The 12,621-nt window shown below is 41.1% G+C and overlaps 1 protein-coding gene across 3 annotated transcripts in view; it reads right to left on the bottom strand.

Moving 5' to 3' along the window:
* pkn1a (protein kinase N1a) overlaps nt 1-12,621 on the bottom strand; it is a 63,763-nt gene that overhangs the window by 16,098 nt on the left and 35,044 nt on the right. For 2 of the 3 annotated variants that reach the window (XM_040024721.1, XM_040024722.1), the window contains exons 2-5: nt 7,133-7,327; nt 3,883-3,988; nt 1,743-1,891; nt 976-1,096 (exon numbers count right to left, since the gene is read on the bottom strand). In XM_040024721.1, coding sequence (XP_039880655.1) covers nt 976-1,096; nt 1,743-1,891; nt 3,883-3,988; nt 7,133-7,327 — 571 coding nt within the window. Of the gene's footprint in view, nt 1-975; nt 1,097-1,742; nt 1,892-3,882; nt 3,989-7,132; nt 7,328-8,144; nt 11,817-12,621 lie in introns of those variants that run through there. The other variant, XM_040024720.1, reaches the window with a different exon arrangement.

Genomic DNA, 12,621 nt, shown 5'->3' with positions numbered 1-12,621 from the left:
CCACAGCACTCAGTGCCCTATAGCGGCATGTTCACCTCCCTGGCATTGATCGCCCTGCCACAACACATAATATGAATGTCCAACAGTAAAGGGAGAAAGCACACAGGTAAAAAAAAAAAATTGTTTGTTTGACTGTATCTACAACTGCACTTTGGTATGTGTGTTTATATCCATGCAACTGCTGCACACCTGATGTGTTTCGTTAACATGAAAATAAAGAGACTTTTAATCTGCCCACCACATTTTTTGTAGGCTTTTTTGTGTGCATCTTTGTGTGAATCGAATTGATTGTGCTAATATACCAGGTGGGCTATTTCACAGGCTTTTCTGTCCCTTATTTGGCCACCACACCGATATAAACAGACACACACACGCACGCACGCACAGCTTTCAGCGCGTCAACTCCAACTATCCTCTTCATCTTCTTCTCCCAGGCAGAGAGATGAAAACAGAGTCGGCTCTTCATTGATCTGTTTATGCTCTCTCATGTCTGCTGTCTGGAGCTGCTGCTCAGGACAAAACGTATTACACGCAGAGAAGAAGAAAAAAGAGACTGCAAATGCCACAAAGGGATAGTGAGATTGAACACACCTGACTAAAAGCACCTTGTCACTGCCAGCTGACCACAAGATTTAATATGCGATCGTTTAGTTCACACATTATGTAAGTACGGGCCAACTTAACACTCTTTCTGGCTTTATATGCAATAGAGCAGGTTGGATTTAATTTCTGTATCCACACTGATTTACTGCCAACAGACCAATTTACTGTGATTTGGATCAGCAATGGGTGCACTGATGCGTTATGGTCCTGACTGTGTAATTGTAACCTCTGATGGCTCTCTACTTTATAGACATATAAAAAATGCACTAAAATGTACCTCGGGAAATGAAAAGACCATGGTCAAAAAGCACAGGTACTACAAAAGAAGAGCAATCAATGTGGTTAAATGTGTCTATATCCCTTTAAACTCACCCTGTGTGTCGTCATTATGCTCCGTGGCCTGAACAGCTTTTCGAATTTGCATGCGGATGATGTCGATCTTGGTCTTACTGTCCTGAAGCATCTGCTGTGCCGTCTGCAGCATCTTCTTATCCTGGGGAACCAAACAGTAAGAAAGCCACATCACAAGACAGAAAAAATAGACAATTATAACTGTCATTAAGACTATGCACCAGTTAGTGAACATCACAACAAGGTTTTCCTGCATTTACTTGCCATCAGATTAAACATTATAAATCAATAAATCTAAAGCTGAAAGATATAAAATCTTTAAAAAAAGAAACTAGGATGTATATGAGACAAAATATAAAAAAATATTATAAGATCCTGATTATAAGATTATAAGATCTCACCATATATATAAAATACAAGGTTAAAGGAATGATGTTTGTCACTTTACAAAAACAAAAGCAAATAAATAACTAATTCTACTGACGAATCGACAGGGTGCCATATCCCAGCACAGGTATTTAAATGTAGCAGTAAGACAAGTGGAGATGGAACAGAAAGGCTAAAAGACAACGAAACAAAGGCAATGTATATAGTAATAAAGGTAATCAGGTATTTATGAGTCAGCAGATGGCAAGGTTACTAACATGAAAGTGTGCACACAGTCTGCCACTTGGGAGGGGGGAATCTTTGTCTTGGACATTTTAACCCTTGCAGTCAGTGCTGTACACTGTCTCCTGTTCAGCTGTGCTTGACAGTGTGTGCATGTGTGTGTGTAGGCTGTTCCGTACCTTGGTGGATCCATTGGAGTAAACAGGGATCATATTTTCAACTCCCTGTTTGACTTTGAGCTCAATGTTGAGCTGTCTCTCCAGGGCTGCGATGCGTTCCTTGTGGGCTGACGTACGACTCTCAGCCCCCGGAGACTGAGGACACTCATCTGTGGCAACAAGTAAAGGTTGGAAAGTATAAAATAAGGAACAAGATGAGGGTTCACATGGTGTGCTCTAAAGTGAAAATACCCTTTAGGGAATTACAAGAGTCCTCCAATAACATTGCACTGTATTTCTGTGTGGAGAGTACAGGAAACTGATCCAGTGACTTAAGATCAGAGATCAACCACAGCCATAAGGGAAGAAACAAGCTGTAGCAAACAATGTCAAGCAAGATGATATAATATAAATAATAACATAAAAATTTCTATGCAGGCGCTGTGGAGAGCATCCTCACACAGAACATCACATCCTGGTATGGAAACAGCTGTGTCAAGGATAAAAAAAAGCTATTCAGAGAGTGATCCGTATGGCAGAACGCTGCTGCAGGACTGCTCTCCCTTCCCTACAGGACATTTACGTCAGGAGATGCTGGACTAGAGCAACTGAGATTTTGAAGGACCCGTCCCATCCCAGCAACGAACTGTTCCAGCTTCTGAAATCAGGCAGAAGGTTCCGCACCATCCAAACAAGAACAGAGAGGCTCAAGGGGAGTTTTTATCAGGCCATTCGTGTGTTGAATACTCATTCACTGTATATATAAAGTTCTGTCTGTCTGTCTCTTTTTTTCTTTGCACAGTCGAGGAGCGTATCAGGTCACATTTCACTGCGTGTTATACCTGTATAACCATACACGTGACAAATAAAGAATCTTGAATCTTGAATAAGCAAAAGCAAATTTTCTAATAAGTTGTAAAGTAGGAGGAAAAGAAATACTACATGACTGCAGATGCTGAGGACTGAGCTCATACTAAAAATGGCTTCCCTTGTTCATGTTATACAAAGTTAGATCATTATGTTTTGAGTCTGTGCTCCACCACATTTTACATCAAGCAATCAGGATGTGATTGAAGTGTACGCTGAGCTTTAATTTAGGGGTTTAAGACACATTTAGCATGAACTGTTTAGGAATTACAGCACTTTATATACACAGACTTCTATTCCAAGAGGCTCAAAGGCAATTGGACAAACTAACAACATTTTAAATATAAGGATTTAAAAAAAATCCTTTGCAGTTTATGACTGTCTATAATCCACATCATGAAATGCTGTGTTTGCTCTCTTGAGATGCACACACAGCATTTATTGCAGCCACCCTCAGTTGCTGCTTGTCTGTGGGTCTGTCTGCAGTCAGTTTTGTATTTCAAATCACTTGATTAATAACTGAAAAGCAAGCGCTGTTTGGCTGAGATTAGTTTGTTTGTGGGGTTTTTTTGAACCATGGAAATAATTCTGTCATCACCCACTTTAACTGTCTTCTGTGGTCTTCCAGGCCATTTTTGGTGTTCCTGAGCTGACCAGTACATTCTTTCTATGTAAGAATGAACGACACTGCAGATATGGTCACTCCCAAAGTTTTTGCTGTCTCTGATTGGTTTATTTTGTTTCTTCAGTCTAACGATTGCTTCCCTTACTTGCAAATACATCTTTCTGGGCCTCATTCTGAGATTTCCAATGAACTTGTTAGTTAATTACTTTTGTTCCTCTGAAACGGTGTATAAAAATGGCTGTAATTCCTCAAAGATTTAACGCTTGAATTAAAGCTGAAAGTTTGCATTTAAACCACACCTTGATTGCATGATTAGAAATCTACTGTGGTGGTCCTAGCTGCACAAGACTGACACAGCTTTTGGATATGAAAAGTAAAGTTAACGAGTATATGTTCTCAATTGCTGCTGTCAATTCTCATTAAATAAAACTTGTTGTCTGTTCTCTAAACGATGTTCCCCATCAGAGCCAAAAAGGCTGATAAAGCAGGCTGTGTGTTAGGGTGGACGAGCGTTTTGATTAACAAGTCACTACAGTCCAAAGATGTAGTATCTCTGCCACGAACACACTTGTACTTAGTATGCTGGTCATTACACCAGCTTATGCACTGAATTAATTACTGAAGATTAATGACTAAAGATAACGGAGCGACAGTTTCTAGCATACACACCTCGATTCTCTTCTCCTCCCTTCACCACAATATGAGCGTCCAGTTCCTGCAGCTGAGCATGCAGGTTCTCCAACTTGCGGTTTGAAGAGCGCAGCTGACTGTCCACCTGAAGACATAAAACCATTGCTGTTATGGAAACCATATTATCTACATAAAATCATCAGTGTACACGCCCACCAGTGAATAACATGCCAGACAACGTGTGGACCACTAACAAGACATGCAAGAACACAATGACAAGCAAGAGAAGATGTCAATCTTTGAACCAATTCAAAGACATTAAATGAAGTCATCTCAGGCAGAACACTCAAAACTTGTTTACAAAGGGCACTCAGTGAAGTGAAAGTGGACTTAATGGCTTGTTTCAGACAGAGAATGAAGTAAGGTGCTAATCCAAGGCCCAGGATGGGATAAATAAAGATTATTTTAATTTCTAAGTGAGCCAAAGCTGCTGTAAAAAGAATCGATCCACTTAAGCTCTCAGTAATTTTCTTGAAACAACATCTGAGCCTGAAAGTCATCAAAGAATTTATTATTTTGTTATGTTGACCTTCTGCATTAATCTTTGTTTTTTTAAGTAGTTAGTTCACACACAATGCCATTACACACACAGGCTCCGCATGCCCGTCAAAGGAAACAAAAGAAAAGCCATAAATAGTTCTCCATTAATGCCGCTGGGTAATTTGCTGACAAGTGAAAACTATTAACCTGAAGGTGACATATTTCTGTGCTCGCTCAGTAATAAAACAGGTGTAATTGCATGAGAGTGAGCTACAGTTCTTTCCCTTTGAATAGTCATGACTTTTTTATGGCTTTACACAAACACAGCCTGAAACTTTAAGAATCTTCCATCTATAAAACTGCTCCAGTATAATGATAGCACAACGGTTTGATGCATACTCTGTGAGCAGCAGTGTCTAGGCAATCCTTTTTAATATTAAAGTAGCTGATGTACGTTTCAAAAAGGTGCCGTTGTGACAGATTTTGCATCAGAGGAAAAATGCAGGTTACAAAGTAAATGACAAAGTACTCATTCATGCTCCTTGAAAAAAAATCTCCTGAAAACAAATCCACAAGTAGTAAAGGTACGCCATGTGAGTAGAGTGACCTGTCTGTGGTTTATTTGATCCCTATACCCACATAGTAGACAGGTCTGGCCCGGATCTGGTGTCAAGCCAGCACTGATGGCTGACTTCTGGCATGGTAAGTGGTATGTCATCCAGATATGGGCCAGGCCTGGCGTAGGTGGCACTGTGTATGTATGGCATGCTACATCAAAGCCCCCCCCCCCCTTGTTTGGGGGGCCCGATGTGTTGATTGGTTTATGGCCAGCTCATAAGAAACCAGGTCTGGGCCTGATCGCATCAAGCTGGCACTTCTGACTGACTGGTATCATGGCAGGGAGTAACCATGATGTGGGCCAGGTCTGGCAATGAGGCACTATTTATTTTCCCATTTGAGTTAGAAGACCTAAAGATGCCATGTTTTGCAATACTATCTGCTGAGGGTAGCCAACTTTCCAAATACAGGTTTGCACAGGTTTTGTGAGGTGTACACTTAATCCAAAACCTAGTTGGGGTTTACTCATGTTTAAACCCTGGTGGCTGTAGCTTCCGGAGGTTAGAAGCAGTCCCGACTGATCTGAAAAGTCTGAAGTTTAGTGGTTCGATCTGGGCCACCAAATGGCCGTCATTCTTTGCGGTATGTGGGCCATGTGTAGCCACATTGTGTGGGCCACATCCGGGCCATACCAATTTTGCTATGTGGGTATAAGCTGGGATAGGCTGCAACTCACCCACCACCCTAAAGTGAATAAGTAGAAGCTGAATAAATGGATGGACGGAACTCATTGTCAAGTTCAAGACACCAATTTGAGCTTTGTGACATGGCGTATTATCCTGCAGGAAGCACCCAGTAAGAGATGCATACAATGTTGACATAAAATGATGGACATGGTCAGGATCAATACTCTGGCTTTGGCATTTATGTGCTCAGGAGGGTCAACAAAATATCCCCACACCATTACGTCACCACCACCCTTCTGCTTTCATGTTGTTTACGCCACATTTTGACCCCACCATCCAAATAATGCAGCTGAAATCAAGACTCATGAAACCCAGCAACATTTTTCCAATTATCTACTGTCCAGTTTTGCATCTTTATATTTAATGTTCTTAGCTGACAGGAGTGGTCTTCTACTGCAATACGCCATGTGCATCAAGGTTTGACTTATTTTATGTTCCATGATGCTCTTCTGCATACCATGGTTGTAATGAGTGTTTATTTAAGTTCCTGTTGCCTTCCTGTCAGCTCAAAGGAGTGTAGTCATTCCCCTAAACAGGACATTTTCACCCAGAGAAATGCTATAGTGATATTTTCTCTTTTTTTCTGTGATTGTGTGGGAAAATCCCAGTAGACAGCATTTTCTGTACTTTTTCTTACTCAGACCAGCCACGTTAAAAAATCACCATTTTTCCACTCCTTGCTCAGTTTGAACTTTAGCAAGTCATCGTGATCACGTCTACATGGCTACATGAATTAAGTTGCTGCCACGTGATATGCTGATTATATATTTGCATTAAAAAGCAGTTGAACAAGTATAACTGATAAAGTGGGCAGTGAGTTGTGCCGCAGGCAAAGTCTGACACTCTGGGAAGTGACCTGTTTTCTGCAGTTGTTTAGAAATTCCTGTTTACATGTGTCATGAGCATGAGCACACAGCAGGAGATAGTCCACTTCAAATGTGTTTTCACTGGAAATGTTCAGGCTGTTTAGGCGAGTGTGCTGTCTACAATGCAGTAACACCAGTGTTCAGTGCTTTGCATATGTAAAAACAGCATATGTGCCTGTGTGAAGGATTGAGGACACTTCACAGTGTGGAGATAGGTGCCCAGAAATCTCCACACTTTGGAAAGTCCCAGTCTACTGAAAAAAACAAACAAACAGCATAGCAACTTAGCATGCTAACAAATCTGTTCAGCTCCGGTAAACTCATGTACTCCTGATTCACCGGCCTCATTTCCAAAACACTGTAATTGAACCAGTTTCCTGTTATTACTGTGGTAAAACTGAGTAACTAAATAGGGCTGCTCTGATAACCTTATTTTTTCCTACCTTGCCAAGCTATAGAGGTTTTGCCTGTCTTATTAACAAAAAAAAATCACTGCAAAGTCTTTAATGTCATTTATTTCATCAGTTCCCATTAATAAGCATGATACCTGGAGCTTTTTGGATTTAAATAAAACCCTACCTGCTGTGCATTCCTCTTGTCAGTCGTTGCCCTGCGCAAGTTCTCGGCTCCCTCCTTGATCTTCAGCTCCTTGCGAATTTCCCTACGGATCCTTTCCCGCTGCTCATCCAGAAGCTGCTGAACACTGGAGTCCGAGAAGTCCGAGTTTTGGTCCAGACCAAGCTGCTCCAGAACCGACAGCCCGCCTGGGTCACTCTGGACAAGAGGAGAGACGGAGCGGGAAAAAACGAGGAGATGATTAGACGAAATCAACAATCAAATCACTCCGCCTTAGCCTGGTTAGATGGGGTGTTGAGAGTGAGAAAGACAGAAGAGGAAGAGATGGTGAGCAAGATAAGGCAGTAATGGGAGGAAAGAGAGCAAGACATGATAGTGATTGGCGTGAGGGATTGGTGGGGGTAGAGAGGAAAAGGGCAAACAAGAAAGCTACAAAAGGAAGCAGGAGGATGGGAAAAAGATGCAGGAGGAGCGTCGAGGAATGGCAAAAGTCTTCTTCAGTTGCTGTTTACAATACTTTCAAACAAACTCTGCAACGTTTAACCTGTTTACAAGCAGCGCTTTGAAACTACTGATGTTCAGGAATACCATTAGAGATGCTATTTTCAGGAAATTTGTCTGCCAAATGAAACTCAGACTATACACAAGGATCAAAGTGAATTACAGATCTGTCCCATGACCCAGACTGGCCACTGTATTCATTCAGAGCTTTCTCACGAGCCAGTCCCTCTCTTCTGTGCGAGAAATCCAACGATTGTCTAAAAGTACATGAAAAACAACAGCACAACAACATATAGGTACTAGAACGTGAAGGGACTCCACTCACACCACAACTTTTTCTTCTGTACTAGGAGGCTATTTACATATTGTCTGGTCTCGAGCAGAGCTACAGCTTACTATAAAATAAGTCATCAGGAACCCGGCAGCAGAGAAAGACTCCGGGTTACTCGAAATCACAGTCACTCAGCCACTATTACAGGAACTCACAAATCAAACAAACAAGCCAACACTTCACCTCAGAGCTGTCCTCATCCTCCTCGTCACCATGCCAACACATAATTCCCTCGGATTTTGACGTCCCAAATAATCTACAGAGGAGCAAAAACCTTGCGGTACGCTTCTGAGCTCCGCCAAACTGTTAATGCCACACAGAGTGCGACAAGGGCTAAGGGGAGAAAAACGATAAAAAGAGATAAAGAGAAGGAGAGTTGAGTGAGGGAGGAGGGGGAACGCCTCCAAAAGAGGATATCCGTCCCAACACCAAGCTGCTCAGGCCTTTCCTGTTTCCTCTGCGATTTTGCTGCTGTCAGTGGCGAGTGAGACACAGAAGAGGGTCGCGGCTCAGCACATAAAGAATGCATTCTCCCTGTTAAAGCTTTAGTCAATTATTATTGTATCTGTGACACAAAGTCATTAAGTTCACTGCTTAATCTGATCTGGCTAGAAGTGAATTTGTGACAGCTATGTTTTTTTTAAACACTCTTAATTTGATGGTTGATATGATCTTAAGGGCGGAAACAGGGGGAAGGATGCGTTTTCTAAGTATGGGATCAGAGCCAGAGAGTAAGGTTTGGACGCATTACTGCTGCCTGCTTGACCTCCCATTTCCTTTGGGCTCGACATCTACAAACCCCAGTGGTGATTCCCCATCGCTTATAGAAAGCCTTCTTAAAATATGATAACATCGCTATAGAAGCCACAGTGGGTGGACTCCAACATTATTAGAACTATGGCTGACTCATAATCAGCCTTATTTAGAAGAAATTGATGCATTTTCCTGTAGGTCTGACCACATGACAAGCAAAATGTCTATTACGCTGAAACTCTAATAAATAGAACCAGTTAATAAATGATTTTATGACCGCATTAGGAAGGAGAAAGGGATTTTCCTTTGGTTATTGGCAAAAACTTCCAAAGGGCAGGAAAAACCTTGATGATCCTTTAAACTATAAGACAAAGAGTGAGTAGTCTGTGTCATGTTGTACAATATCAGTTTTGAGATACAGGATTATCTGACAAATAGCTGTGATTTGTAGCCCGGTGGTCTCAGAAGAAACAAAAACATGCAGAGTTTTGATCGTCCCCCCGTGCTGTTGTTGAGTTTTGAGGCTTGGCCACAGTGCTGCGAGTCCTGTTATTCTATGACTCGTTTCCTGCTGCATGATGATTGGCTGATAGCTTACCCACTACAACCACATTTAAGAGAATGTAATTATGAAAATTACAACCTTGAAACAGACGATTTTTGGTATACAAAACACTCCATTACTCATCAGTGGATGTGTCACAGTATAATTCAGATCATATACACTCATCATGGGAATGAATGTCATGGTAATTTGGGGATTTTAATGATTTCTTTGAACTGCTCTTTTTTCCAGGGTGGAATGATTGTACAGCATACATCTTTAATGACATTGACAACTAAGAAAAGAATTGGGTGCACAGGTTTGAAATGTAAGTCCAAGAAACTCAGTAAAGATCTAAGAAGGAGAATTGTAGATTTACAAAAGTTGAGAAAGTAACTTGGAGCCCTTTCTAAACAATTGCAGATTCCAAGATCATCAGTTCAAACAAGTGTATGTAAGTTATTCAGAGGTGTCACCACTTTGCCAAGATCCGGAAGAAACCACGATCTGCAAGGATGTTCAGGAACCACTTAGGAGCCCTCAAAGCCCAAGCCTGCCATGAACTGGAAACTGCTGCAACACCAATGTTACTGTGCACAGTGAAATCAGTTTTCCATCACCATGGACTGAGAGGGTGTTTTATGGTCAAGGATGCAACAAGAATTGAGCTATTTGGCCAAAATGACAAGAGCTATATTTGAAGTAGAGGTGACACTTTCAAACCTAATAGCACTGTCCCAACCATCAAGCATGGTTGTGGTATCATCATGCTCAGAGGCCGCTTTGCTGCCAGCGGTTCTAGGGGCACATCACACAAAGTGAATGGGATAAGAACGGAGAAGAACTTCACCTCAAATCAACATCTAGATAGTTGAAACTTGGACATAGCTGGGTGTCCCAACACCACAATGGTCCCAAACACATCAAAACTGGTTTTGAATGGATAAAGCAGGCTAACATTAAGCGTCTGGAATGGCGTTCCCAAAGCTGTTGAAACCAACAGGGTGGAGGTCAGATGAGTTTGAATGAACTCTACTGATTCTGCCTAGAAAAGTGGTCAAATATTCAGCCAGAATTATGCCACAAACAAATGAGATTGGTCATGGTACTACTTGCTAAGGATCATTTAACCAAATATAAGTGAAGGTACACGAATGTATTTGAGCCTGAATGTATAGTTTTGACCCTGTGTGGATTAGAGAAAATGCAAGATAAATTCAAACTTGTGCACCCAATACTTATTTTTTAGTTAAGTTATTAAAGATCTATGCTGTACAATCATTCCGCACCTGAAAAAGAACAGAGAAAAGCACAAAATTATCATGACATTCATATTTAAACCTGTGATCAAAACTGCATAAGACCAAGGAGTAGGACTGCCTTTCACTTCTTAGTTGGAGCAATCCAAACTAAGTGGACATATTACTCTTTAAAACTTAAAATCTTTCCTGTTTAATAAATCATTTGCATCTAGCTTATAACAGAGTGAGTGAAAAACAGGATGCAAGTATACAGAAAGGCAAGAGTATGCTATTAGCATGCTGACATCACTTTGCCACAGCAAAAATGAATGGAGCTCATTAGGTGCCCTTCTGTAAGCAGTCACTGATAGCAATCACAACAACCAAAGTCATGAGGTCAGCAGTGACGGGCCTTTCATGATGACTAACGATGAAGTGTTTTAACTGGATTCTATGATTTCTATTTAGGGAAGCGTGTAAAAATGTTTTTTTTGTCATATTGGGAGAACCTGAGTGCAGACGGGACTAATTATCTGTGATTTTGCAATTTGTCTGTGTGTCCACATAAAGCTGACTCATCTCTGTCTAAATTTGTACATATAATTGCTTCCTTTAATCAGAAAAGAGGGACTTTGACTGCATTTGTCAGTAAGCTTTAGTCTGTTATGATTCTTTTTTTTTTTTTTTTTTAAGTTAAAACTGAAGAAAAATACACTGTTAGGATATTCTGTGCTGGCATTTCATTGCTTGACATGAACTGTGGATTATTAAAATGTACAGCAATGTTATTTTCTTCTTTGTCATGCCTGAGGACCACATGAAACATTACCAAGGGCTAATAAAGACTAGCAGGCCACACTATGATAATCCCGAGTGTTTGTGAAGTGGTTGGATAAATCTATACAATCTAAAAAATAACTGCATAACACCTCAAGCACAATAAAAGTTAAAGCAGTCACATCTGTGAGTTCTATGCGATATCATTAAAAACAGCAAGTAAAAAGGGTCTCTGTGGCTCCTAAAGGCTGTAAACCAAAATAAAGACATTTATAACTTTACCACTAATCACGCAGCGCTGCTCTTAATATCACCAAAGACCATCTTTGAAAGGAAATGTTGACTTTTTAAAGCAGAGACTCTTGTCTTTATGAGCAAATATGAGCCTTCTGGGTGGTGGCTGTTATTCTAAGGCTGTGACCCCTCTTAATCCAGAGTGACTGATGAAGACGAGGAGAAAGCTCATTGATGCCAAGACGTCACTTTAACACGACACAATCCTCCACGTCTACATTTGCGTCTCCACCTCGTTGTATACATATATACTAGGGGTGCAACGATACACAAAATTCACGGTTCGGTTCGGTTCGATACTTTGGTGTCACGGTTCGATATTTTTTCGATACAAAAAAATGTTCATGCCTTTTTAATTTGTCATTTATTAAAATTATAAATATATATTTTAACTCAAAAGTACAGTTTTTAAATTTAATGTTGCTGAAACAAAAGTAATTTTAAAAAATAAATAATCTGATTGAGGAATCACTCATCTTTGGAAAAGAGAGTTTATTACAGAGAAATGGCTCTTTCCAAAATAAAAGCTATACTATACGCTTCTTCTGGGCTATATTCTCAGCAGGATATTGTAGCGGGTCAGGGCTGTTCGGGGTTCTGTTTGTACAGTTATGTTTTGTTTATGTTGCCATAGTGACGGGTGACGCCCTCTCGCTGCGACGGTGTGTCCTTCCGGGGTCAGAGGGCGCCCTGTGTGTTGTTGTTGTTGTTGCTGTGCGGTTGCCGCGCTGAGCAGTTAGCTAGCGGCAGTGTTCTTCTGCAGATGTCAATAAACGGCTGTGCTCCCTGGCTAGCTCACGGGAAGCAAGACCAAACGACACCTCCGTCTCCTCGTTGTCTGAGCTCGCCACATTGGTGTCAGAAGTGGGATGATGGTGGCACCCCATGTTCTGACCCGAGTGACTTTTCCCCCGCCGGTCGTGACCAGCCGGTGCGCCAAAAGAAGGCACCTGGAGATTTGCAAAGTGAAAGCAAAAAACAAGTGCAAATTCAAACGCGATTTCAATATGTCACATATTGACAGTGGCTCACCGATGCCAATGACATAATT

This window comes from Simochromis diagramma, unplaced genomic scaffold (genome assembly GCF_900408965.1).
Source record: "Simochromis diagramma unplaced genomic scaffold, fSimDia1.1 OVJJ01000302.1, whole genome shotgun sequence".
Classification (NCBI taxonomy): domain Eukaryota; kingdom Metazoa; phylum Chordata; class Actinopteri; order Cichliformes; family Cichlidae; genus Simochromis; species Simochromis diagramma.
Note: the sequence above shows the minus strand (reverse complement) of the source record. Positions and strands in the feature narration are given on the sequence as shown.